Consider the following 25147-nt stretch of genomic DNA (forward strand, 5'->3'; position numbering starts at 1 on the left):
CTTCTTGTGCATGTTTTCTCAAAATATGTTTAGAATTTGTGGGAGGTTTGGATGGATGCTAAGCTACTGTTCAGCTAGTTAGAGTTAGAGTAAAGTTAACTGACCTGGCTTGAACTAACAATATAAGATCAATACATTAAACAGTTAATTATTTATGATCAATATATGTTGTGCTCAGACTTTTCAGTTACGATAATTAGATTGCCACACTTGTGTGCTCAAGATGACACAACAGAAATGAAAACATTGACGTATATGTACGAATCCTAACTGTCAATAGCACTGTTTTTGTCTGGCTGTAATCCTCTTACTTCTTCCCTCTCTACATAAATCAGTGACTTCTGCATCCAGTATATGTCCATGGTTGATCCTCAAGACAAATGTTTCTCATGACTATTATTCATCAGACAAACAGCTTGAATCACATCATTCAAACTAAACAAAGACTTTGACATTTCTTGATTTGAAAGTCATTCTTGGACCCCGGGCGTAAAAATCTCTAAAAAAGCTCTAACTAAGATTTGCTATTGTTACTGATGTACCATTATTTCCCCTGATCATTTTATAATAATACCTAATTTTAAACCTGCTTGGTTCTGTTTTCATCCTTCACCCACATCTTATTATTAATAGTCATATCAATTACTATCTTTTTGGAGTAAAACACACTATTTCATTCTAGTTCCAGAAACATCACCTTTGACGATCACAGCCTAAATCCACATTTAATGTCTCTGGGCTTGTAGTGTGTTCTTGACGCCACTGGATGGAGACAGTGAGACAAACTCCAAATGGACAACTGACAAGTAAGTTGGTTGTTTCTTGTCAAGACCAATTTAGAGCAAATTAACCTAAAACAAGACTAAACCTCACAACATGGCAGATGTGGACATACAGTGGCATGAATCTAACTTCAACAATAATTTGCTAGGCAGTTATATCAGGTCAAGGCTCTTAATACATGACCTAAACAGGAAGTCAATAATTTGGTGTTTTGTGTTACATTTCTCATATGGGTTAATACACAACCTTCAAACAATAAAAAACTCCACTCCTGCAGTTACAGTGTCAGTGGTTAGAGATCAGAGGAATATTTTTGGCTTGCAAAGGTGAAGTCTCTCTCTCTCTCTCAGAATTGGGACATTTCCTCAAACCATGTAAACATTGAGGTATAAGGATGAAGGTTCATCCTTATTACGATGTTGTCATAATTCCACTTTGCATTGTTCTATCACCACCAAACCTCTGTCTCATGATCAGAGTCCAAGCCTGAACAGCTCTATATTTCCACAGGGTCATAGCGCCATCTACTGATCAGTGTGAAAAGGAAGTTGTTGTAACGTTGTCATATTGACACAAAATTGCTCACGCTACATCAGAGCCCCTACTTGAACAGATCTAGTAGTCTGTATGTAATAATACTGATGGCGCCACCTACTGGCAACAGGAAATAAGCTTTGTTTTACAACTATCATTCCATTTACATGACATTTTCATTACACATGTTTTATGATCAGGTTTGGCTTAAAGTTAGGGAAGTTGTTACTCTAGTTAAGGTTGAAGTTAAAGGTCCTCTGAGACACGACAGCATGTGTGTGTGTGTGTGTGTGTCAACAACAGCAGAGAGCCCTGTGCATCTCCTACATTTGCATGATTCATTCCCACAAGAGATCAGTTTACCCCTTTGTGCAGAATTCAAAGATCGTTATGCCATTATGCTATCATTATATCATTTCCACAGTGGCACCTGCTCTGGCCTCAACATGCAAAAAGATCTGAGGCCTTTTTATTGCTGCGTGCAGCTTTAATAGATTCTGTCACCTGTAAATTGCTGCATTGCAACACGGTCATCCCATCGTTGTGTCACAGCAGCAGTGTGTGTGTGTAACTGATTCCTTTCCCTTGTTCTCTACACAGAGCTCTTTTCAGATCAACTTTGTTTTGGATCCTGGTTTATACCCTTCAACTTCATCTGATACCGGGGATGACGTCCCGCCCACAAATCCTCTTCTTATCACCCCATTGGTTCAAAATAAAAGCCAGGCCACTTAAGCCGAGCTCCCATTGGTCTGTTACAACGTCAGTCCCGCTCTGCACAGTCTCTGCGTGCAAATAGACGCGTAGATGCGGAACAGAGAGGAAGAGGGAGCGAACAGAGGAAGAGGGGGCGGACGACCGGTGTCCTTCATCACTAAAGCACACGTTTATACTGTTGTCGGTCTTTTGTGTCATTTTAATTAAGAGGAACTGGGACGCTGACCGTGAAAATGGCGCAGCCGGACACCAAGAAGATCTTCTTCGAGAACCTGTCGGGAGCGGGCAAATCCATTGCGGTGCTGACGAGCGGAGGAGATGCTCAAGGTAAAAGTGTCCGGACACACTTCCACAGGAGCGGGGTCATGAGCGCGGACAGGCCCGCAGGAGGGGGAGACACACACGGCTGGTTCCCGGGCCTGTCCGCGGTCTCTAATAACACCCAGAGCAGAGAGGGGGGAGCTCGGTAATGCTTCCATGCACCATTCACCCAGGAAACCCGCGGGTTAGCATGCTAGCTCCTGCTAGCTAACAGCATCCCCCCCTGTCACTGAGTTTGGGGCTTCTTTTTTTTTTTGTCGCTGCGCAGCGTGACAGCAGCTCAGAGGTCTGCCAAGGTCGAGCCGAGCCGAGCTGTCACATGCTAGTATTTATCACTGCACCACGGTGGACGAGCACTAGTTGTCATTTAATAAAGTCCCTGTCCGGGACTTTATTAACTTGCATTGTGGGATAGTGACGGTCAGATCCAGGGGGATGACGGGGCCTGAGGTCGGGGTAACAACACAAGGGTCTAGTGGTGGGATGCCTGCATCCTGTGTACGTGATGATCCGCATACAACGTGCCCGGGCAGGAAACCGTGGTCATGTGGTGACAGCTACACGCCTACTAACGCCACATGAAGCGCGTTATAATCTTATGAGGGGTAATCTCCATAGAAGGCAGTTATGCCGGTATGAAACCTATGCAGTCGTATCATATCTGTGAAACCCGAGCTGTGCTATTGATTGTGATCACGGGAGCTGGTCAGTGTTCTATGTGAAAATCCAGAAGTGGGGATCGTGTGTTTTCAATGTGCCACAGTTCATTCAGGCACAGAGAAACTCATAGCAAAGCATAAAGTGGTGGTTCTGGTTAAAACAGTCCTCATCACACAGCACCACGCCAATTCAGACAGATCCCTCAATAGTATTTTTTGTTATTACTTTTCATTATTATCCTCCTACTTTTATACTAGTACTCACATTTTTAGCCATATTTTATTGTTGTTATTATTATTGTCTTTCTCACTATTGCTGCTGTAACAATGCAGCATAAAGCACTTAAAAGCCCATTGGCCATCACCTGACGATAAATTAGCTGGGGACAACAGCTAATATGTTGGGGCTTCCAGTGTAGACAGCGGTTATCCAGGCCCAGTCTTTACTTCGACGTACACAGTTTACAGTTTTCTTTTATGTTTGTTTATGTTTTGGTTTGTCTTTATCAACAGTATCTGCACATGCACACTTATCCCTCGCCCACAGATTCTGTTTACTCACATGTAGAATCTGTTGTAGAGATTATGTGCTTAAAGAGCTATTCAGCCTCGATGTTAGAAAAGCAGCAGTACAACTGATCACATCAATAATAGATCTGTTCTTTTCCACTATCCATTGAAGTCGAGGCAGAGTTACAAGGAGTCAGTTCAATTTGGACACACATTGTTATTCGCATTTAAACTGTTAAATCCAACTGTGACATGTCAAAATGTCTTCCTTTAAATAAACCCCATTGATGTTTACATTTTGCACCTCTTGGTGTTTTCTCCATGTGAACGGAAGTCATAGCTTTCCTTTGGCTCAGAAGAATTTAATCCATCTCTGGTAGAAGGTTTTAGGTTGAGGATTCATTGTTAGCAGACATATGTGTTGAGGAATGTTTGACCATCCTCACACATTGCATATACACAATACCATTAAGAGAATAGTGCCTACATCATTGTACACATACTCCCTTCTCTCCCAGCAAGACCCAAGGTGAGGTTATAGATAATGGGGCCAAATAGCAGTACTTTGTGGTGTCTATAGACTTCCGTATCTCGTTCAGATGCCCGAGACAGAGAGGCACCAAACTTCAACTCTTTTGTGACGCAAGTAGAGGAAGATATACTGGGATGCTGTGTGAGACATCTTCAGACATTGGGGTGACAATTGCTCATGTTACTCTGATGTTTCTATATTGTTCCACCTTCTGTTCACCTTGATGAAGTCCACATAAACTCTTCTGCAAAAGACATCAGCTGCTGCCAGGAAAGTTCCATTACAATATGCAGGAACATAGACGAAAAGAAAGAGCCCATAGAGTTGGCCCCACAGGAGACCAATGAGGTGGTGGCATGCATGACAGGAGCTGAACGCCAGTGTCACAGGGTATTGTGTAGCCTTGGCTTTAGTCCTTCCACTCACTCAGGCAGGAGAACGTGTCAGTCATGCAGAATGAGACGGACAAACTTTGTGGTTGTCTGCTTCGATAAAGACTTTCAACCTCTTGTATGATGTTTAAATTTTGGTTTCTCTTCTCCCATTCAGATCCAGTTTCCTCTCTCTTTGCTGAATTTGCTGTTCAGTTGAATGCAGTTATGTAACAAGGCAATATGTCACGTGCTGTTGCACTTGGCAGTTTGGTGAATAGCTGGTTCTGTAACTTCACATGTAAAGACCACGTTTATTTTACCTTCCTGTATAATCTACCTCTGAGATTTTCACTGTGTAATTCTTTAATAACGTCTTTCCCACTGCCCCGATGGTCTTGAAGCATGTTGCTTGGTAACAGCAATACTTGGCTGCATTATGAGCTAAAGAGAAAAGAAACCGTCCTTTCTTCGGTTGTTTATTTCGCCTTCACTCAGCCAAGTTCTAGCCTGCCTGTTGTGGGTAAAGCCTTATCTACTATTCTCTCTCTATGTCAGTGTTTAAGCTAACCTACCATTGACATTCAAGTCACGGAGCTGCGTCTCAGTGGTTGCTGGGTTCACTGGCACTAACCACAGATTAAATGAGAGGTCAAAGCAGCAGGAAATACATTTGACCAAAAATGGCTATGTGCTGCTGTGTGAGAAATAAAATGGTCCCAGCCACAGAATAAACACAAACTCAGCCCTTGCTTCTACACACACTAACACATTCAAGACACCTAAATACTTGAGGAGAGGGAGATAAAGTTTTACAGCTGCAGTGACAGACTCCGCGACAGAGGTGAAATAAACTCTAACAGCCATCTAAATCAAGATTGTATCTGCTATAGCTGAAAGCCATGTGGTTGTTTCTCTCCCTACAGCTCTGCTGCCTACCCTGCTCATCACAGCACTGTGCTTGTTTTTTTATGGTTCAGATTTTGACATTTAATTCTCTGTCTTTCAGGGATGAATGCTGCTGTTCGTGCTGTCGTTCGAATGGGGTTATACGTGGGTGCAAAAGTTTATTTCATTCATGAGGTGAGCCCATATTTTTAGATGATAATTATTAATGCCACTTGGTGCTGCAAAACTCTACCTCACGACCTTCTCACTGTTTATATTATTATTTAATTTTGTGTTTGTATCCCATTTTATTGCACAATAATTTTTTTTATTGTTAGATTTTAAAATGTATTCTATATTTCATTGTCAGCCTTTTAAGTGTTTCTTAGTTTTTGCTCATCACTCAATCGTGAAGTACAAACGTGTACGAAAGGTGCTAGATGAAAGTCAAAGATGTATTTTAAATGACTACATCTCATGACTCTCATCTTGTCCCTTTCGTTGCACGTGATAAACAGAAGTTTCTCAGTCTATATGCATGATATGCAGGGATGTAGCAGATGTTAGAGGAGCTTTGGTGCTTGCGCATCCTGTGATCCCAGCACATCTGTGAATGTGGTGGTTCTGCTCGCTCACTGTGTTGTTACATAACATGACATGAGGCCTTGTGTGAAACGCCCCCTCCCACTCGGGCACCACAGTACTCTGGGTGTTCTCCTGCACGATTCAGGACATCGAGGATGGGCCAAACATTAGTCATCCACATGTATTTATTGAGTTTCCAAATGAACCATACTGTTTGTACTGTTTGATCTTGCATGCACTCAAAATACTTGTGCTGTGGTTTAGAGTGCACACTGCACACGACTCCAGCTGTTTGCCTCAAGGTCGTCTCAAGTGTTTGATTTGTTTAAGCACCAGGAAGCTTATCCTGTTTTTTCTCCTGAATCAGGGATATCAGGGTATGGTGGACGGTGGGGAGCACATAAAGGAAGCCACATGGGAAAGTGTTTCCAGCATGCTACAAGTGGTGAGTAATTATCATGGACAGCATTCCACACATCTAATGCAGTTACAGCCGGGGCCACAGAAACAGTTGCTCCCTCTTCTGTTTAAGAGGAACATGCTGGTCATGTCCCTAAAACAGGAGGCTATTTTTGTGGGTGGAAAGGTTATCATTGTTCCCACTTGTCTGCCCCAAGGGTGGGACAGTTATTGGCAGCGCCCGCTGCAAAGAGTTTCGCACTCATGAGGGACGGCTGAAGGCCGCTCACAACCTGGTGCAGTACGGCATCACCAACCTCTGTGTGATCGGTGGAGATGGCAGTTTGACCGGAGCCAACCTCTTTAGGGAGGAATGGAGTGGACTGCTGTTGGAGCTGGTTGGCCAAGGTACAGAGGAAAGATGAAGGCCCCTCCTTGATGCTAGTTTCCTACCTGACAATACAAAACCTGACAGTATTAATACTTTATATAAAGAGACTAAAGGCACAAACTGTTTGTAGGGCTGTCAATCTTCCTCTTTAATCCCATGTGAATATATTGCCTTATTATATTCAAAGTGGAAATGATCCGTTAATAATCACTTTGACGTAAACCAGCAAGGCTGAGGTAGAACTGCAGACCAAACACATTTATAAAATCAATAGAAAAACATTTTTAATATTCAAATTATATACGACTTCTGAAAATGTTCCAACAACCCTAACTCCTTCTTAATAGTAGATACTTCCCATTTATATTCTATATTTTGTTTATAAAAGATAATTATTGTAAGTTATAGTGGAGTTGCTTAATATAACCTTCTGTTTACTCAGGAGATATGTGACAGTTAGAATTTTTATGTTTATCTGTGACAAAAGAATTTCAAGGTTTTACCACCTTTAGTTCCTAAAAGTAAAAAATAACATCCAGTCAAATATTTGGAAGAGGTTTATGATATAAATCATTGATGTTTCTTTCAAAACAAATCCGTGTTAAGGTTTTTTCCTGATCTCATCAGTTACCGTTCCTACTCATCCTTTACTATGATGTCAACAAGCTGTGAGAGTAACCTGTCTGAACAACTGTAAACTAACCTGCGATCCTTTTAGGTCTGATCGAGGACGAAGCTGTTCAGAAGTACTCCGCCCTCCACATCGTGGGGATGGTCGGCTCCATCGATAACGACTTCTGCGGCACTGACATGACAATCGGCACAGACTCGGCTTTGCACAGAATCATAGAGGTGGTGGACGCCATCATGACAACCGCACAGAGGTAAGGTGGTGGAGGCAGAGCAGGTGTATCCTTAAATGTGGGGAGGCCATCAGCAACAGTGCAAAGTTCATGACTGTGTCAGAGCCTGTCGTTGGGAAAATTTCAGAATAAACATGGACATCTGTGCAACATATTTAGCTGCTCACCACTCATAATCCAATTTGAGCCCATGTGGCCATGTACGGTAATAGAAAAGTATTAGTGGAATATTTCACCACATATAGGCTGGATTCTTCTCCATTTGCCGTCATCAGTCAAATGCCTGTTCCTGAGCACATCTGCCCTTTCGTTACATTCCTCCGTAACCAAAAACAGTGATATAAGTGATATTTTCTGCTCTTATCTTTCAGTCACCAGAGGACATTTGTGTTGGAGGTCATGGGCAGACACTGTGGGTAAGAGTGGATTTCATTTTATATGAACTTTATATAAAAACTATAATTCTCTTATCACCTCTGTTTATACACACACTGTTCTGTCTGTGTTCTTTTTTATCGCAGCTACCTGGCCTTGGTGAGCGCCCTCGCTTGTGGGGCAGACTGGGTGTTGATCCCAGAGATGCCCCCAGAGGACGGCTGGGAGGACAAGATGTGTCAGAAACTGTCTGCGGTAACACCATCTCACTGATCTCCCCACAGTAAACCCAGTGAACCACATTGTATCAGCCTCCACGATGGATGTTAATTGTTTAACTTTCAAGTGTTCTGTTTATCTCCAAGGAGTAAATCCAGATCAGAGAAGACTAATGTGGAGGAAAGTGTTAAGTCTCAGTTGTCTGGTGTCTTACTGTGTTATTTTTTTCTGGGTTGTAAATACAATCTATGATTCAGACCCGTTCCAGAGGCACAAGGCTGAACATAATAATAGTTGCAGAGGGATCCCAAGACAGACACGGGAAGCCTATAACCTCTAGTTATGTCAAGGAAGTGAGTACCTTAATGTAAAGAAAGGGGAAGCCAGAAGCATGGAGACCCGACTGATGGAAAACAGCTCGACCTAAACAGCCCAAAACATTCTTTAATAGTTTTATTTTAACAGGATGTTGTGAGTGGAAAAAACAAATCTTCCCTCAGGTAAAGCCTTGTTTACACTACACGATTTTCAGCCCGATTTGACATTCACAGAAGAGTTTTCATGTGGGTGACAACAGTCCCCTATTTGAACTCGATAGGCAGCCGCTATGTTGGAACGCGTCAAAGAAGTGATTAGATCTCCAAACTGCTAGAAATGTAGTCGGGGACAACTCTAGTCAATCAGAGTGCAATACTGATTCAAGGTAGATGTTGTGGTGAGGTGCCCCCTGAATCTTTACATGGCACATATCTCTAAAAAGGTTCAGTAAGAATTAGGTCAAAGGGATCTATTGGCAGAAATGTAATATAAAAGATCATAGTGATGTGTTTTCACTGATGTTTTATCTAAATTTTACGAATTGTAAATTTTTTTCCCTCGAATTGAACCTTTATTTTTTAATACTTTATATTTACATCTGGAGTTGGGCCTTTCTAAGGAGGCAGCCATGTTTTTTACAGTAGCCCAGACTGGACAAACTAAACACCTTTTTGAGTTGTTATGACAACTGGAGGCTACCACAGGTTTGGAAGGGGAGGGTGAGGTGAGGGGTATTCAGCTGCAATATGCAACTTCACAACTAGATGTCACTAAATTCTACACATCAAACCTTCAATGTAGAGACCTGTCGGGGGTTTCTTACTAATATTGTGAGTGTGTTACCCCCCCACCAGTCAGTCGTGTAGTGTGAGCTGCACAGCGATCAGACAGCTTTGAAAATTGTGTAGTGTGAACTCGGCTTAAAATGCTGTAAGCGAGGCCTATTACAAGACAGTGATGACAGGAAATAAGGTCTGCTGAACACTGCTGATTACAAAGTGCAGACACAAGCTGCGCTGACATGGCAGCTTTTATCCTGAGAGGTATCTGTTCGCAGCTCCCGGGGCTGTCGGCATCTTCAGGGCCCTCCTGTGCTTCTGAACGCCTGCGTCACAGCCACAGTCTCAATTTTTCTGTCATGTTGTTTCTCCACCAATCCCCTCCCCCAACTCCTTATAGAACCGAGCAGGGATGAAAAGGCTGAATATCATAATTGTAGCCGAAGGGGCGATTGATCATAGCAACAAGCTCATTACCACAGACTATATTAAGGATGTAAGTACGGAGCATATGGCCAGACTGCCTCCTGTATGACCTCTACCACTGTACTGCTGCCCTGGTGTGGCTTTGACTCTGTTGCTGTTGTTTCTGGAATGCTCTGTCCGACACACTAGTTTGGTAAGACGGCTTTCACTATACTACTGCTCCCGCTGTCAGACCCTGAGTGGACCCCCTCACTTAATCTCACCCCCAAACATTTGTATACTCAAATGTCATGTATTTATAAAAGCTTCACACATAGTTTGTATAATACTTTTTCACACACGTTTCCTGTAAATCTGCTCACAGGGGTTTTCACTGTATTTTACTACCTTCCACTAACTGTCCTCCATTGGTAAAGTATTTTGTTTTCATCTTTCAGTTACTGAGTATTTCTTTTAAATTAAGCACTTCCTGCCTGGGACCCTGTGTAATATGCAGCACAAGCTGACAGCCCCCTATTAACATGACTGAAAAATTAGAATGGCTTGCCTGTGCTTCCCCTTTTCTTCAGCTTTTCTGTGATGTTGGTGTTTCAGTGTGTGATGTGTTTATGGAGTTTTGCATGAACATTTGTTGAGCTTTTTTATAAATATGCTTGAGATGCAATAGTATCATTTCACACTAAGGGTGCGGTAGAATGAAAGGAATAATATCACAAGTTTCCATGATCACTGCTAAGACCTGTATGTTTCAACCTCCCAGCTTGTCGTCAAATGTTTGGGCTTCGACACGCGGGTGACAATTCTGGGGCACGTGCAGAGAGGAGGGACCCCCTCTGCTTTTGACCGAATCCTGGTACGTACACTTCTTCAATTCAAGGTGTAATTTAATGGTAGAGAAAGCTAATATGCAACTATTCTGATAATCGATGAATAACTTTTCAGTGAGTAATTTAAAGAACATATGCTGGTTGCAGCTTCTCTAATATCCGGCTCACTTTGCCTACAATGTTCATTTTGTTCTCTGTAGCACTTATAGGAGAAGCTCTATATGGTTAACATTAAAGCTAATGCAGACATTATTTGTGAGCTCTTCATTTGAGGTGTTTGTTGGGAAAGGTTCAGCTGTCCAGAGCATTTCCTGCCTAATCCTGTGTGTCTGAAGAGAAATGGCTCCAGGTTTTAGGTTAAGTACATTAACAGATTTATGGCTCAGCATGTGCAGCACTGCATCACAGGCAGTGAGCAGCTCATCCCTTCGGGTTGTCATCGAGCTCAAAACTGAAGCTCAAAATGATTTTTTTCTCCAGAAATTAAAACTTGACAAGTGGTTATGCATATAAGGGAGATAAATTAGGATAATGCATTTTTTATTTAATTGTGTGTCTGTTTGCTCACACAGGCCAGTCGTATGGGTGTGGAGGCTGTTTTTGCCCTGCTAGAGACCACAGCCAACACGCCAGCCTGTGTGGTGTCTCTGTGCGGGAACCAATCGGTGCGTCTGCCTCTGATGGAGTGTGTGCAGATGGTAAGTAATGGACTGGGCTGGAGACAGGGCAGACAGAAACACACACACACACGCACACGCACACGCACAAACATACACATTTAAATATCAACGCAAGCACTCAGGAACAACTCAGAGAGGCAGAGTCAATGGGGACATGAGGTTGGAGGAGCTTAAGTAATGATTACAAACAGCACAGCCCATTGGGTCTGGAGTACCAACTAATGTTCACAAGAGAGTTGAATTGTTGGAGACTGGACAGGCTGGTGGGTCTGGTTAATGATTACCCAAAGCATTTGGCAAGATTGACAATGAATGCCCGCATGATGATGATGGTGATGATGTAATAGCAGCCCATCAGCACAGAAACGCACAAAGGGATCTCTCTTGGTATACTCGCTCGACTTGATTGGACTGCGACCGCACTCGGAAGAAAATGTGTCCTCAGTTTTCTTTTGTTTTTAGAATAAACCCATTTAGAACTAAGCGCAGAATAAAAACAAAATCTAAAACCTACGCGTTGTTTAAAAACAACCTCAGGGGGCTCTGTAGAGCTAACAGAATTGACAACTTTTACAAAAGAAATATTTCTCAGCCTATGAAGCAGATAGAGACATGGAAAAAAAGATAGCTTAAACATCTGGCTTTCATTGTTAATCATTGCCATTTCACAAAATTAGGGTTAATTTATTAAAAACTAACAAAGCTGACAAACTCGGGCTTGAAACGCACATGGCTCCTCCGGCTCTAAAGGGCAGATAGCAGTCAGTTTTATCATCGGTCAAAACAAGGTTACATGCTACTTTTATTTGCACACTACAAAGATATTTAGTCTTACATGCAAAACTTGTTATGCTTGTAATAATCACCTTAATATCACTTATTTCACAGATATAAATAAAACAGGGCAGAACAGGATATGAATGACTTAATACTGATTTCAAACTGAATACATTGTTTTCCCTCAGACTCAGGAGGTCCAGAAGGCCATGGACGAGAAGCGGTTTGAGGAGGCTGTCAAGCTTCGGGGCAGGTATGACTGTCATCCTGCTGCGACCAATCCGATATCCCTAAGCCATCACTTCACTCAAGATCAAGACATCAGTTTGATGTTGCTCCCTGTAGACATTAAGCTGCAGACAGGTGCTATTTTAGAAACACCACCAGACTTGTTTTTACTCTGGATACAGTCAACAATCAGCATAAAATTCACTATTAGGGATGCAGACGATTCAAAAATCATTGCTATTTGTTTGCTATCATGAATCCTGACGATGGAAACTAATCCTTGCATTTGTGTGAACATACCTAATGTCCTGTGTTTTATTGCAGGAGTTTTGAAAACAACTTGAAGACGTACAAACTGCTGGCTCATCGTAAACCAGAAACTGAACTGCCAATTGTAAGTCACCTCTTGCCACAGTGACATTTACAAACTGTGTGTTTATGTGTGTGCTAGGAGCTGACAAAGGTGAAACTACCGTTTCTGTCAAATGTCCCAGACACACCAGGAGCCTCCGCCGTGCCTGGAGTGCAGGTTGTTGTGCTTGTTGTTGAGGGTTGAATCAGCCTCCCTGAGACACTGAGACGTTAAATATTTGATCGCTCTGTCCCTAATATCTACCTTCAAATAATGACTCTACTACTGCTGCCATGATGTTCTGTGCTACTGCTATTTTCAGATCTCTTTGTCAAAAGAAGACTTCTGCAAAGAGGTTAACTACAGCATGCTTGTTATGCTAGCATCCGCCAGACAGAATCAGTTATTTCCTGCTACTCAATAGAAAAAAATAAGATGACTTGTTATTAGTCTGTTAATATCCAGAGTGTATTTGCTGTGAAGACTATAACTGTAGTCACTGGTCTCTGCGTATGGGGCCCAGGTTGCCTCAGTGATATCAGATGACACCTGGTCCCCGACCCCCCCCCCCCCCGGTGAGGGATGACTTGTTCAACCCTGTCGGGAGCCGCTTTAGCCGGCTGCTGTGTCTCTGGAGGAGGCAGCTCACACTGAGGATCAGTGAGGTGTGGAGGCAGCGTGGCAGACTCCATGCTGTAGAGCTCGCCTCAGGGGTTGGCTCCCGCTGCATCTGCGATAATGACCACAGCAGGCGCAGCGTGTAGCCGAGTGCAGACCAGGATTCGTCTATTGATTCACTCTGCAGAGCGTGAATAACAAAATCTGAAATATATATTCTATGACTCGCAGAGATAAAACTATCTACATCACCTTTCACATGTTCCAGAGCAACTTCAATGTGGCAGTGCTGAATGTTGGTGCCCCTGCGGCGGGCATGAATGCTGCAGTGCGTTCCGCTGTCAGGGTCGGCATCTCTGAGGGGCACAAGATGTTCGCCGTCAGCGATGGGTTCGAAGGATTATCTAAGGGACAGGTGGGTACTCCACCACTGATTTACTGGCACGTACACTCTACTATTGCTATTAGAATCTCCCAGGGTAGTCGCATATCCGTTAATAATCAAAATGTAACTATTACAGCATAAATATAATGTGTATTACTGTCACACTTTAATCAATAGATAATAATAGGAGAATTGGCTTAGCTTGATGAGAGGCAGGCATCACACAAACTGCTGGCTCCCTGAATGAGATAATGAGGGAAACGAAGAGGATAATCTCCCCAGATTGATGTAAACCAATTTCCCACATATAGTCCCTTCTCAGCCGAAGCTCATGCAGTACTACAGTGAATAGACAGAGGGCAGCAGAGTGTTATGATTAAAACGCTTTTGGAATGATTAAGTGGGACGACCCCCCCCCTCCTTTTCTAACACTGACATAATGAGGGAGTGTTTTGTTTTGAACAAAAGGGTAAAAGCAGACAGTAGTAGGTGTGTGTTAAGGGAAGTGTATTTTGTAAAGCTTTAATGTGGGCTGTCACCTGAGACTATTTTGCTGCTCTTTATCTGGCAAAACTGGTTTTCTACTCCTCTTGTATCCTTTTGTGACACTCTCCCAGTGAGAAATCCTAAATCCCCTCATCCCATATATGTGTCATTCAAAGAGCAGTAGTTAATAAAGCAATCTGACCTTTTATCTTCATTAAAATGTTTCCTGTATCACTGGTTAGTTCAACACCCTGTGTGTGTCCATGCCAGCTGAAATCAGACAGAGCTGAACTAACCCCTTAGGAGATTAGATCAGTGAGAGTAATGCATTTCTATACTTCAGTGCTTTGGAACTCTCTGCTGCCCACCTCTGTGATATCACTGCTCCACTCCCTCTATTTCATACGTGAGAGAGTGTCCAGAAAATGAACTCACGTCCGCACAATCTCTGCACTCAGACCCCAGTGCAACGTTCTAGTAAATACAGAACTGTAGCTCACACAAAACTTTGGGTACAGATGTTTGTGAGAAATGGACCAACAGGAACATAGAAACAACCCTTGTTGTAGTATTCATGAGTTTTATTGCTAATAGATTTTGTTTCCTTTAACTTCAGGTTTCAGCAACACTCAGACATAGTGAGAGTAAATAAAGGATTTAAAATGTTATAGAATTATGTTATTAGGCCCAACATGACATGTAAGAATCCACATTGGTGTTTTGTTCCCCACAGATCAGGGAGATTAAATGGGCTGATGTTGGAGGATGGACGGGACAGGGTGGATCTCTACTGGGAACCAAAAGGTAACGTTTCAGCCGTGCATAGATCTGATCATTAAATACAAAATTATTAAGTAATAAATAATAATCTTGTTGCTTCTCTTGTTGTTTCTGTCTTCAGAACTCTCCCTGCAAAGCATATTGACAAAATTGCTGAGCAGATGAGAAAGAACAACATTAATGCATTGCTCATAATTGGTGGATTCGAGGTACGTTTCAAATTTTTATGATGAAGTAACATTCTCTTACATTTTTTATCCATAAGCTTATTAGCTCCTGAGTTTTGAATTAATGTCACTAGTTCAAATAAGATATAAACTGTTAGAAGATAGATCAATGCTAATTTTTTTATATTTATTGTAATTACATGTACGTATTTTGATGTTAACAGTGTTGATCCTGTCATATCAGTGTTGTCCCATTTAATGTCAGCTCATCCCCATACGGCTCAATACATAGTTATATGTGTAGCTATGCTTCAGTAGAGCTAATGAGAGTAGCTGCATTAGCTGGTTCAGTATTAATTTTCAGTGCTTTAAATATAAGTGTGGAGAGAAAATATGATCCTGAACTTTAGGCTTATGCATTATTTGAATAAAAAGTCACCCTATATTGTAATTAAACTGTAAATATTAATATTATTATCATTCAATTGTATTTGGAAACAGATCAGCGGATTTTTTTTCCAGTCATTTCACGCTCTCCCATTTAGACGCCCACCAGCTTTAATATTCCTGTGATGTATGCAAGTAAATTACTTTCATCTGTATGTACAGATGTGTGTGTATGTACGGATGTGTGCGTATATTTCTGAGAGTGTGTACGTTCGTTTGTGTGTGTGTGTATGTGTGGAGTTGTACCTGTCTGTTTCGCTGCTGTCCGTTGTGATAGACATGGCTCCTCCCCTTGGCACGCTCCACTCTTGTCTCTCCCCTTCCTTCCTTCCTTGTGCCTGCAAGTAGCACCTCACAAACTAAACCCTACCTTCTGAGGTTCCACCCCCACACACACACTAAAGCCCTCGGCTCTGCCCTGCAGGCCTTCCTGTCACTGCTGGAATTGTTAACGGCGCGCGGGAAATATGACGAGTTCTGCGTGCCCATGGTCATGGTCCCAGCCACAGTCTCCAACAATGTGCCGGGCTCAGACCTCAGCATTGGTGCTGACACGGCTCTGAACGCCATCACTACTGTAAGTGATGGGGTCTGGCAACAAGAATAGTTGATCCCTACAGCACACAGATGCATATAAAGCAAGCACACACTCACACATGCACTGAAGCAGACAAACTCAGATTTCCACCAACACATTCACATAGTCAACCAGGCAGTGTTAAAAAAAGTACAGAAACTGCCCTCTTAATCCTCTACAATTCATTCTGGATCACTTGGAAGAATTTCCTGTGAACATGGCATCTGTCGGCTACATCTGGTAAACAAGTTTCTCTAAAAACACAAGACATTCAGTGTAGAGAGACATGTTTGTCCTGTGAGGCTTGGCTGGTAAAGGTAAAGCCGCCGCTCCCTTCCCAGTCAGGTAAGTAAGCGAGCTGCAAAATGGAGGCATGCTGTGAGGTGCACATGTGTCATGGCCGCCATGTTTGCTCTGCCTGCCCTTCTCCCTGACTGTGTGTTTGTGTCCTGCCACATCATCAACCTCAAGATGAGTGGAGCATGTAGGTGTGACGTCGTCTTATTATCTTACATATACTGCACAGCTACATAACACAAACTAACAGCCTGTAGTACTGCTAATATGGACTAGCATGTACATTAAATCTCCTAGACTGATGATTCATTAACATCACAGATTTGACTATTTGTGAATAATATTAAATATGAAAATAAAACAGCTTTGTTCTTGCTGTTTTGTTTTAAGCCTTATTCAAACTAACTTCAATTTAATTAAATAAAACCAGTGGGAATTTAAACAGAAAATCCTCCCTGAGCTTGAATCTTGGCTCGACCTGTCTTCTCGATTTCCTCCTCTTCCTGTATGTGCTGACTCGATCAGTGCTTGTCCTGCCTGCCTGCATATCACACACTGTCACAGCAGATATGGCTGACGTCACGTGGTTGCCCTGTTCATTGTCACTGCATCGAGCCACCAAGGCTCAAAAAATACCTCATCTTCCTCCATCTTCTCCTGTCGGTCTTCCCCTCTCTTCTACTGTATCTCAATCGCTGTCCTTGTACTCCTCTCTCTTCTTCCCATTTTTCATCTCTGTATTTCTGTCCTCCTGTCCTCTCTGCCAAAGGGAAGCCATAGCTGCTATCACACGGAAAGAGCCGGAATGGCAGGATACGCTCTAGCAAACTGAGAGAGGCTCACCCCCACCTCTCTCTCTCAGTAGTGGCTCTAATGCGTTTGCTTATACTGCCGCTTCAGGCGTTTGAGAGTCTGCTGCAGCTGTATGAGGCTCGCGCTACCCATGAGGAGTTATGCATCCCGATGTGTATGCTGCCTGCCACCATAAGTAACAATGTACCGGGCACAGATCTAAGTATCGGGGCAGACACGGCCCTCAATGCCATCGTGGAGGTAAGGCATTCAAAACGCCACGTTCATGATTGCTTATGCAAAGAGGATGAAAATGACACATGATGTCAAGTATCTGTGAAGAGCTTACAATCTACAGACTGTTTTAGCAGTGCATTAAAGTGTCCCACAACATCCAACTAACTTTATCCCAATTCATAGCTAGTCCTAACCACACTTCTAACAACGCCCTGAGTTTAGGGATAACCCAAACACTAAATATATGTACTTTTCAACAGGGGGCACTCCATTGATTTTACACATGAGGCTGAGATCCATCCACCTATTAAGTAGCTGGAGTGCCCCTTAAACTCTGCTGTAACATTTGAAACCGTGGACACTTTACTGCCATAACAGACACCTGATATTAAACTGATTATTAGCACTGGACGATCAAAATATAGTTTTAACCAATCAGATTAAATAGAAATGATGGTTTCCTTCTTTACACATGAGTTTAAGTGTTTCTCAATTTACCTGTAAATCTCCAGTTTACCATTTGATGTGCTCTCTCATCCTTATGCAGGACCCCAGTCTCTAACTGGTGAAAGCAGTGTTTTAGCCTGAATCTGCCTGATATGTTGAAATGTTGCGAGTTGACTTTTGTGCCGATTGATGAATACGCATGTTTGCATTGAAACAAGTATTGTCGTTGTTCTTCCATGTGGAATGTGTTACGCTAACTTTACTATGACTGCCAATCTTGCCTGCTTGTTATGAGTTTCTTGACACTTTTCTTATCTTAAACATGACAGACATTTAACCGGAGGTAGCTTGAACATTTACACTAAAGCGTAACAATGATCAGCTTGTAGTGATAACTTAACATATACTAACATCGTGAGCTTGTTTGCACGCATCAGACTTGTGACCGCATCAAGCAGTCGGCCAGTGGGACCAAGAGACGCGTGTTCATCATTGAGACCATGGGAGGCTACTGTGGCTACCTGGCCAGTGTTGGAGGTCTGGCTGCTGGAGCAGACGCTGCCTACATCTATGAGGAGCCGTTTGACATCAGAGACCTGCAGGTGACTCACTCTCTGCTCTAGCACACACAGACACACACACACACACACACACACACACACATGAATTATCACACTGAAGCAGTGCCATCTACTGGTCAGCATTGCACACGTGTACTGTTTCTCCCCACAGGCCAATGTTGAGCATCTGACAGAGAAAATGAAGACGAGCATTCAAAGAGGACTGGTCCTCAGGTAAGACAATGATATCATGATAAATAAATATAGGTTATTTTCGAAATATATAAATAAATAATCTCAAATTAATAGATAATAGATAGACAGATATGATGTGAATTTTACAATGACTAACCTTGAGTGATTCACAGTAATTAGCGGCAACTTTTTCAAGACAAACAGCTGCTGCTCATCATTGAATAAGTTGTGTTTCTAGCAGAGCAGCTTGTATTCAATAATAATCAGATCCAACACTGATGTCATCAGAAACAGATGATGATGTAATAAAGTACATACATTATGACTATGTAGAGAACCTCCAGGATGCTATTGAATGGGTGCCTGTAGACGCAAACAGTTGTGTTGTATTCTATGTTTGTAGGAATGAGAACAGTAATGAGAACTACACCACAGACTTCATCTACCAGCTGTACTCTGAAGAAGGGAAGGGAGTGTTTGACTGCAGGAAGAATGTGCTGGGTCACATGCAGCAGGTAGGCTTCAACATTTACCATTCTGTACACAAAACTAATCTTCCAGACTAAGCGTCACATAATAAAGAGTTTTCCATATTTGTATTTAGAATAGCATCAACGTTTTATTGTGTAGGATTTAGTGACATCTAGCGGTGAGGTTGCATGTTGAGCTGAATAACCCTCACCTCACCCTGCCCTTCCAAACATGACAGAGAACTTGTGGTATCCCTCAGTTGTCATAAAAACTCAAAAGGAGTTTAGTTTGTCCAGTCTGGGCCACTGTAAAAAACATGGCAAACCCGCTCCCAATGTTAATATAGTAGTATTTGAATATAAAGTGTCCGTTCTGGGCTAAAGAAAACAACAATTTGAACAATTTAGATGAAACACACTAGTTAAAACATCACTAGGATTATTTTATGTTCAGTTTCTGCTCGTATATCCCGTCCACTTAAATCTTACACACTGAACGTTTTAAATTCAATAATGAAACGTACATTTGTCATGCTGCACTTTTCTCTTCATCACAACATGAACACATTGACAACATTGCTAGACTAGATCCTGCCCATGCGCTTACACACTATGGCTGTAAAAATGTTATAACCTACATTGAGGGGAAAAGAACTTGACAGGTTGACATTTGGACCCACTTCAAATATACATGAGGCAAAAGTGAAGCTGTAGTTTTGGCAAGAGAGACAATGGGCAGCTGGGAAGAAAAACAGTAACCTGAGGAGACACCTGAAGGCACCACACAGGAAGTGAGGTTACCTTACATTAAGATGTAACATTACATCGATGTTAAAGCAATATTCAGAGAAATACTGAAGGCAGTGGTGGAACATTAATCAGTAGCATCTCACAGCATTAGGACAGATATGCTTGTTACACACAACATCTAGAGTACTTCTCTCCGTCCTGGTAGAGGGATTGCTCCCTTGTGACCACTCTCTGATATTAATCTATTATAAACACTTACTGATAGTGTTGTGTTATATTGTGTTATACACTAAGGTTGTTTTTTATTATGTTAGACTGTAGTGGATTTGCCAATGCTGCTGCGGTTTGACTAAGAATAGACTCTTTCTCGGTCTCAACAAAAATTTGACGAAAGCATTCAATGTTTTCTGTGACTAAGGAAACTTAACTGAATATCTGAATATAAAATGTGTGTGGTTACAGTATTTATCAGTAGTCTGGATGCCAGACGAACTTAGCCCCGCCCACAACATTTTTTGGTCCGGCAGTTCGGTCTGGAGTCGCTCCATTGGGTAAAAATTATGCCCCGACCGGGCCAATCAGATTGTCAGGGCGGGCTTTATACGATGATTGACAGATGATCAACGGTAACGTAATCAACCACGTCATCAAAGTGCCCTTGGGTTGAATTCGTTTTCAACAAACATGCCTACCGCTGGCGAGCTGAGATGTGTAGATGCTGCCATTGAGTCTGTTTTAGAAGACATCGACAATGGCATTCATTTTGAAAGAGGAACACAGAACGTGGAGGCGACGCCAAAGCACAGCGCTAATCCCTATCGCCCCGGCGCTTGGCTGTTCACAACGGACACTGAAGCGACACTGAACCGCCGGGCAGCGCTAAAAATATCACCCGTTGATCCAGTAGATCGCTGCACGGCTTTGTGCCAGTCACTCCGGAGACTGAAGCACCGCGCTGCGCCAAGGCTGCCTCGCGGTGCTTCAGCCTCCGGTGTGACCGGCACAAAGTTTTAACATGGGAGTGGATGGGAGCCAGCCGTTATTTAAGGCTTGGCGCTGCGCTGAAGTAAATAACTCATAATGCGTTGCTTAGCATACGTCTCATACTACGTTGCTCTGATTGGTTGTAGGTCTATCCAATTGAGCGAAGAGGAATTTTACTTCCTGGTCAGTTGAAACAAGCCCCATAATCACAGCCCAATGGAGCGGTTTCAGACTCACATTCTGACTAGAATTGTGAGTCTGACAACGTCAGGCTAATTTATCAGAGGACTGAGAAACAATCTAAAAGACTTAATTAACACAAAATGACTTTCATACAAACAAAGCTCTGTGTGCTTTGTTTTATTCCGGCTTTTTGTTTTTGGAAACAAACAACACTTTGCCCCGGGGGGGATTAGGTTGTGTCTGCAGAAATTAATGGGATACAGAAAAGAACAGATAAAGATTTAGGGATGTAGATTTGGGGATATCAGGAGCAAAAACAAACACAGCAGGAGTGATAATATATTTACTTAAAAATTTAAAAAAAGTTAAAGGAAATAACACAAGTATTTAGTACATAGTTTAATGTTTGGCATTTATTTATCAACACAGATGCAGGACACAGAAGAATGGGTGCAATTGCAGAGTTTAATAATATAAGATATTCAGTGTTGTCTTCATTTTGCACTGTTTGGTCTCTCTCTTCTTTTGGAAGGGAGGAGCCCCGTCTCCGTTCGACCGTAACTTTGGGACGAAGATCTCTGCCAAGGCGATGCAGTGGATCACCAAGAAGCTGGTTGAGACGTTCAGACAAGGTAGAGTTAACTCTCCTCTGGAGTACAATGAGTGGTGGTAGCTGACCCCTCCTCCTCCCTACAGAGACGTGCCCAGTGAAGCAGAACTTTAGACGGATCTGTCATGGAGTCAGTCTGTTATGATGTGTTGTTAATTATTGATCATTATACCCAACAGTTTAAAGAGAAATCTACTTTTCTGATGGATATATGATGTGATACATCTGATAAATAGTTACACACTGTTTATGTATAAAGACGACAATTAAAGTCGAAACTCCTCTTTTGTTTTTTATGTCTATATCCCAAACACATGGATGACATAAGATGAAGGTAAATCTTTGTTTTTGTTTCCATGTTGGCTCCATGACCATCTGCATCTTACATGTTTAGCTCCATGTCCCTGTCTGTCATTCCCTCTGCCTCCCTGCCACACCTGAAGGAAGCACACGGCCTGTCCAGGCACATGTGGGGTGCAGCTACGATGAAGAATCAATCTTTGTCCTGCTCTGCCCCACATTTCTGTGTTTCTGTGTTACTTTTTGTTGCTTTAGTTGCTCATGTGTAGTGACCGTTTGTGGCCCTGTTCAGACTTGCTTGCAGGGGGTCCAACCACAAGTGTTCAGCTCTAAGTCTGTTTGTTCACAACTGGAATTATAATACGCCTCCACATGTGCGTCCAGTGTTTACTTGTGATCAGACCTCACTTCCCTGCACAAGACTCATTCAGACCCCCCCGACTCTGCTCACTCTTGCTTGCGTCAACCCTCGCACACACGTCTGGACCCATCTAGAAGCTCAACTGTGTTTTATTACTGAGTGTGAACAGATGAACCTAGAGCTGTGAGATCAGAGAACTTGAGATCCAATCTCTCAGGACAGATGTGACTACCATGTTGTCTGAACAGGGCCGGTATCATCACTTTCTCAACTTTTCCATTGTATCAGTTGCACCTCCCAGCTGTAGTCCCCCTGTAGATCCTCACAGTCTTCGTGGTAGCTGCTAGCTAGAGGAACGAGTCATCTTCACGCTGTACAACCCCCCCACCCCCCATATACTGTAAATGTTAAGTCTGTGTCCTGTATGTTTGCGAGAGGCAAAGAGGGGATCTAAAACCCGTTCCTGCTCCTGCCTCCACCACTAAGTGCTCCCGTGTCTTCCTGCAGGCCGAGTGTTCGCCAACACTGAGGACACCTGCTGTCTGCTGGGGATGCGTCGCAGGGCTCTGGTCTTCCAGCCGGTCGTACAACTCAAGGGCGACACTGACTTTGTGTACGTATCACACTCACTGAACTTAAAGTCACTGTGGAGAACACTTTAGAGTGTCTTTAGTGTCCATGAATCTTAAAGTGAAACAAAAGCGAACCCCTGAACATAAGCTAGTGACAAAACTCTAATTTATGAATTTTATTTTATTGTTTGTCGAATATACTGTATATAAATTAAAAGCCCGCTCCCAAATTTGACCCAAAAACTTGTAGATCGCCGACCGGTGGCTGGCTGCGGTATAGGTCATAAACCACCTCCTCCATGTTTGTAAATGGGACATCGACCAAACTAAAAGGATCAGAGTACATTTAAAGTTTTAATTACTTAGGTGGATAGTGGGAGGAAGCAGCGATGCTTCGTCCATCTTTAAATACACATCAGCAGGGATTTGACAGCAGCAAACATATGATACAGTAAAGAAACTTCAGGCAGTGAGTGATCAAAGTGATAAAATGGTTAATAAAGGAGACACATTGGCATTTTAACATTGTTATCTTGACTGCGGAGCCAAAACCCGGACAACTGTGGGAAAATTAGCATGCAAATTATTCCTATTTATGTTTGAGCCTAAGTGATTAGAGTTTCAGTCAACACAAGTCAATCAACAAGTCCTGTTAAATGCGTCCTGCTCCTCGGCTCTGAACTGTGCTAATTTTCACTGTTTTCTAACTCTAATTTATTCAGAAAATAAATAGCAGATTATTTGATGGAAAAACATTGTTGGAGACCTCATTTACTGCAGTAATTGTAAAAGCCAATTTGAACACTGGTCTAATATGACATGATGATGCTTACTCCTGCACTGGATTCCCACTGGTACCATTTGATGTGGGTGGCTGTGTATGTAGCATGTGTGTTTAATGACAGGGAGAGGTCGGGTTACAGGTCATATGGTAACGAGGTCGGGGGGGGATATGGATTTGACTTAGACAGAAATGTGCAGGGGGGGTGTTGGTTTCCAAAAATGGACACAAGCAGGACTCTGAACCGATCTCTTTAATGCCCCCCAGCAGTCAGAAGAGACATTACATCTGTTCCACATGTGTTCATCAGACGTTAATGTTGGAGTTAGGACCCCAGTAATGAGGTTTCCCTTATCTGTCTACAGCCACAGGATCCCCAAGGAGCAGTGGTGGCTGAAGCTGCGTCCCCTCATGAAGATCTTGGCCAAGTACAAGACGAGCTACGACGTCTCGGACTGTAGTCAGCTGGAGCACATTGTACGCAACCGTCCCAAAGAGTCGGACGCTTCAGTAGCAATGTGAAAGGCCCCCTGTGCTGCCCGGGGGTCTGCAACGTGTCTAAGAGTGAGGCTGTGTGTGTGTGTGGGTGCCAGTGTGCGTGTCATAAAAGAGCTCCAGTTACCACAACCAACCATGTTCAATTCCTGTGTGTGTCATTTCCCTTCATTCTGTAGGCTCTGCAGCGCTTCTTCTAGACGACACACACACGTGTACGCTTGGGCACGCCGTACACACACCTGCCCTGCCGTGCACTTGTGTGTCCTTGTTGCACTGGATGTTTAGTGTCAGCGTTGTTAGCAAATTGCACTTTCCCTGTCTCCAGTCTCATGAGGACAGAAACAACACTGTATCTGCTGTACAAACCAATATGTGGGTGTGTGGGTGTGTCTGCCTAGAACCAGTGTGACCCTCTGTATATTCAGTCAGACTGACGCAGTGCACTTACTGCTACATGTCTAGAGAACGGCGTGCTGCGCTTCACACAGAAACTAATATTTATCTTTTTAACATTGTTATTATTTTGCTTGTAATCATGGATATATATATATTAACTGTCGGCACTGCTGTACTGAGTAGCTGTCTGTCAAACTGCACCAACAAGATAGATGTGTCAGAGAATAATGTTTCCAACAGATTAAAACCAGACAGTGTAACCTGCTGAGTCGTGTCCTTGGATTTATTTCTCTTGATTCATTTATCAACCTCTTCAATCACTGAACATCTCATTTACGTCGTAAGATCATCTTCTTCTATACTCTGACAATATCATCAACTTGTATTAACAGATTTTTTTTTGTTGTTTGAATCACTATGGGAAGATGGATAGAACAATAAGGGAAAGTGCTCCGTTCATCCAGAGCCTGAGCCCCTGGACTGATCAGGAGCTAGAGGGAGTGAAATACTAAAAGGAAGATCATTTCCATCTTTTTCTTTGTCATCACTAAACCTGAAGCAGTCAGGTATGAGTGCATGATGTACATGTGCAGTAGTTTTCCATGAAACGGAATGGAAGATGGGCCAAAAAAGAATTCAGTAAATTTTTGGTGTGGATCCAGGAAAGATATTTTTCACTTTCTTCCGAGATAGAGCGTCTTTTACAACATTACTCAAAGA

General features: G+C 42.7%; 1 protein-coding gene across 5 annotated transcripts; it reads left to right on the forward strand.

Moving 5' to 3' along the window:
* Nucleotides 1-2125: 2125 nt before the first annotated feature.
* pfkpa (phosphofructokinase, platelet a) lies at nucleotides 2126-24692 on the forward strand. Of its 5 annotated transcripts, XM_062379507.1 has the most exons (23): nucleotides 2126-2361; nucleotides 5437-5510; nucleotides 6268-6345; nucleotides 6518-6707; nucleotides 7409-7574; nucleotides 7925-7969; nucleotides 8075-8183; nucleotides 9645-9740; nucleotides 10431-10523; nucleotides 11070-11195; nucleotides 12143-12207; nucleotides 12507-12576; nucleotides 13421-13567; nucleotides 14757-14827; nucleotides 14925-15012; nucleotides 15842-15994; nucleotides 17192-17344; nucleotides 18205-18369; nucleotides 18500-18561; nucleotides 18926-19037; nucleotides 21442-21541; nucleotides 22688-22793; nucleotides 23899-24692. In XM_062379507.1, the coding sequence occupies exons 1-23, from the start codon at nucleotides 2268-2270 to the stop codon at nucleotides 24053-24055; spliced, it is 2520 nt and encodes an 839-aa protein (XP_062235491.1). In that variant the 5' UTR covers nucleotides 2126-2267; the 3' UTR covers nucleotides 24056-24692. The 5 variants fall into 5 exon arrangements, with proteins under 5 accessions (XP_062235491.1, XP_062235490.1, XP_062235488.1 ...); XM_062379506.1 differs by lacking the exons at nucleotides 9645-9740; nucleotides 17192-17344 and adding an exon at nucleotides 8405-8500; XM_062379504.1 differs by lacking the exon at nucleotides 17192-17344.
* Nucleotides 24693-25147: the final 455 nt, after the last annotated feature.

This window comes from Platichthys flesus, chromosome 21 (assembly GCF_949316205.1).
Source record: "Platichthys flesus chromosome 21, fPlaFle2.1, whole genome shotgun sequence".
Classification (NCBI taxonomy): domain Eukaryota; kingdom Metazoa; phylum Chordata; class Actinopteri; order Pleuronectiformes; family Pleuronectidae; genus Platichthys; species Platichthys flesus.

Coding starts and splice junctions, on each gene's coding strand:
- pfkpa (XM_062379507.1), top strand. CDS start 2,268: ATGGCGCAGCCGGACACCAAGAAGATCTTCTTCGAGAACCTGTCGGGA. Junction 7,575..7,924: donor ATCATGACAACCGCACAGAG/GTAAGGTGGTGG, acceptor CTTATCTTTCAG/TCACCAGAGGACATTTGTGT. Junction 15,013..15,841: donor TCATAATTGGTGGATTCGAG/GTACGTTTCAAA, acceptor TCTGCCCTGCAG/GCCTTCCTGTCACTGCTGGA.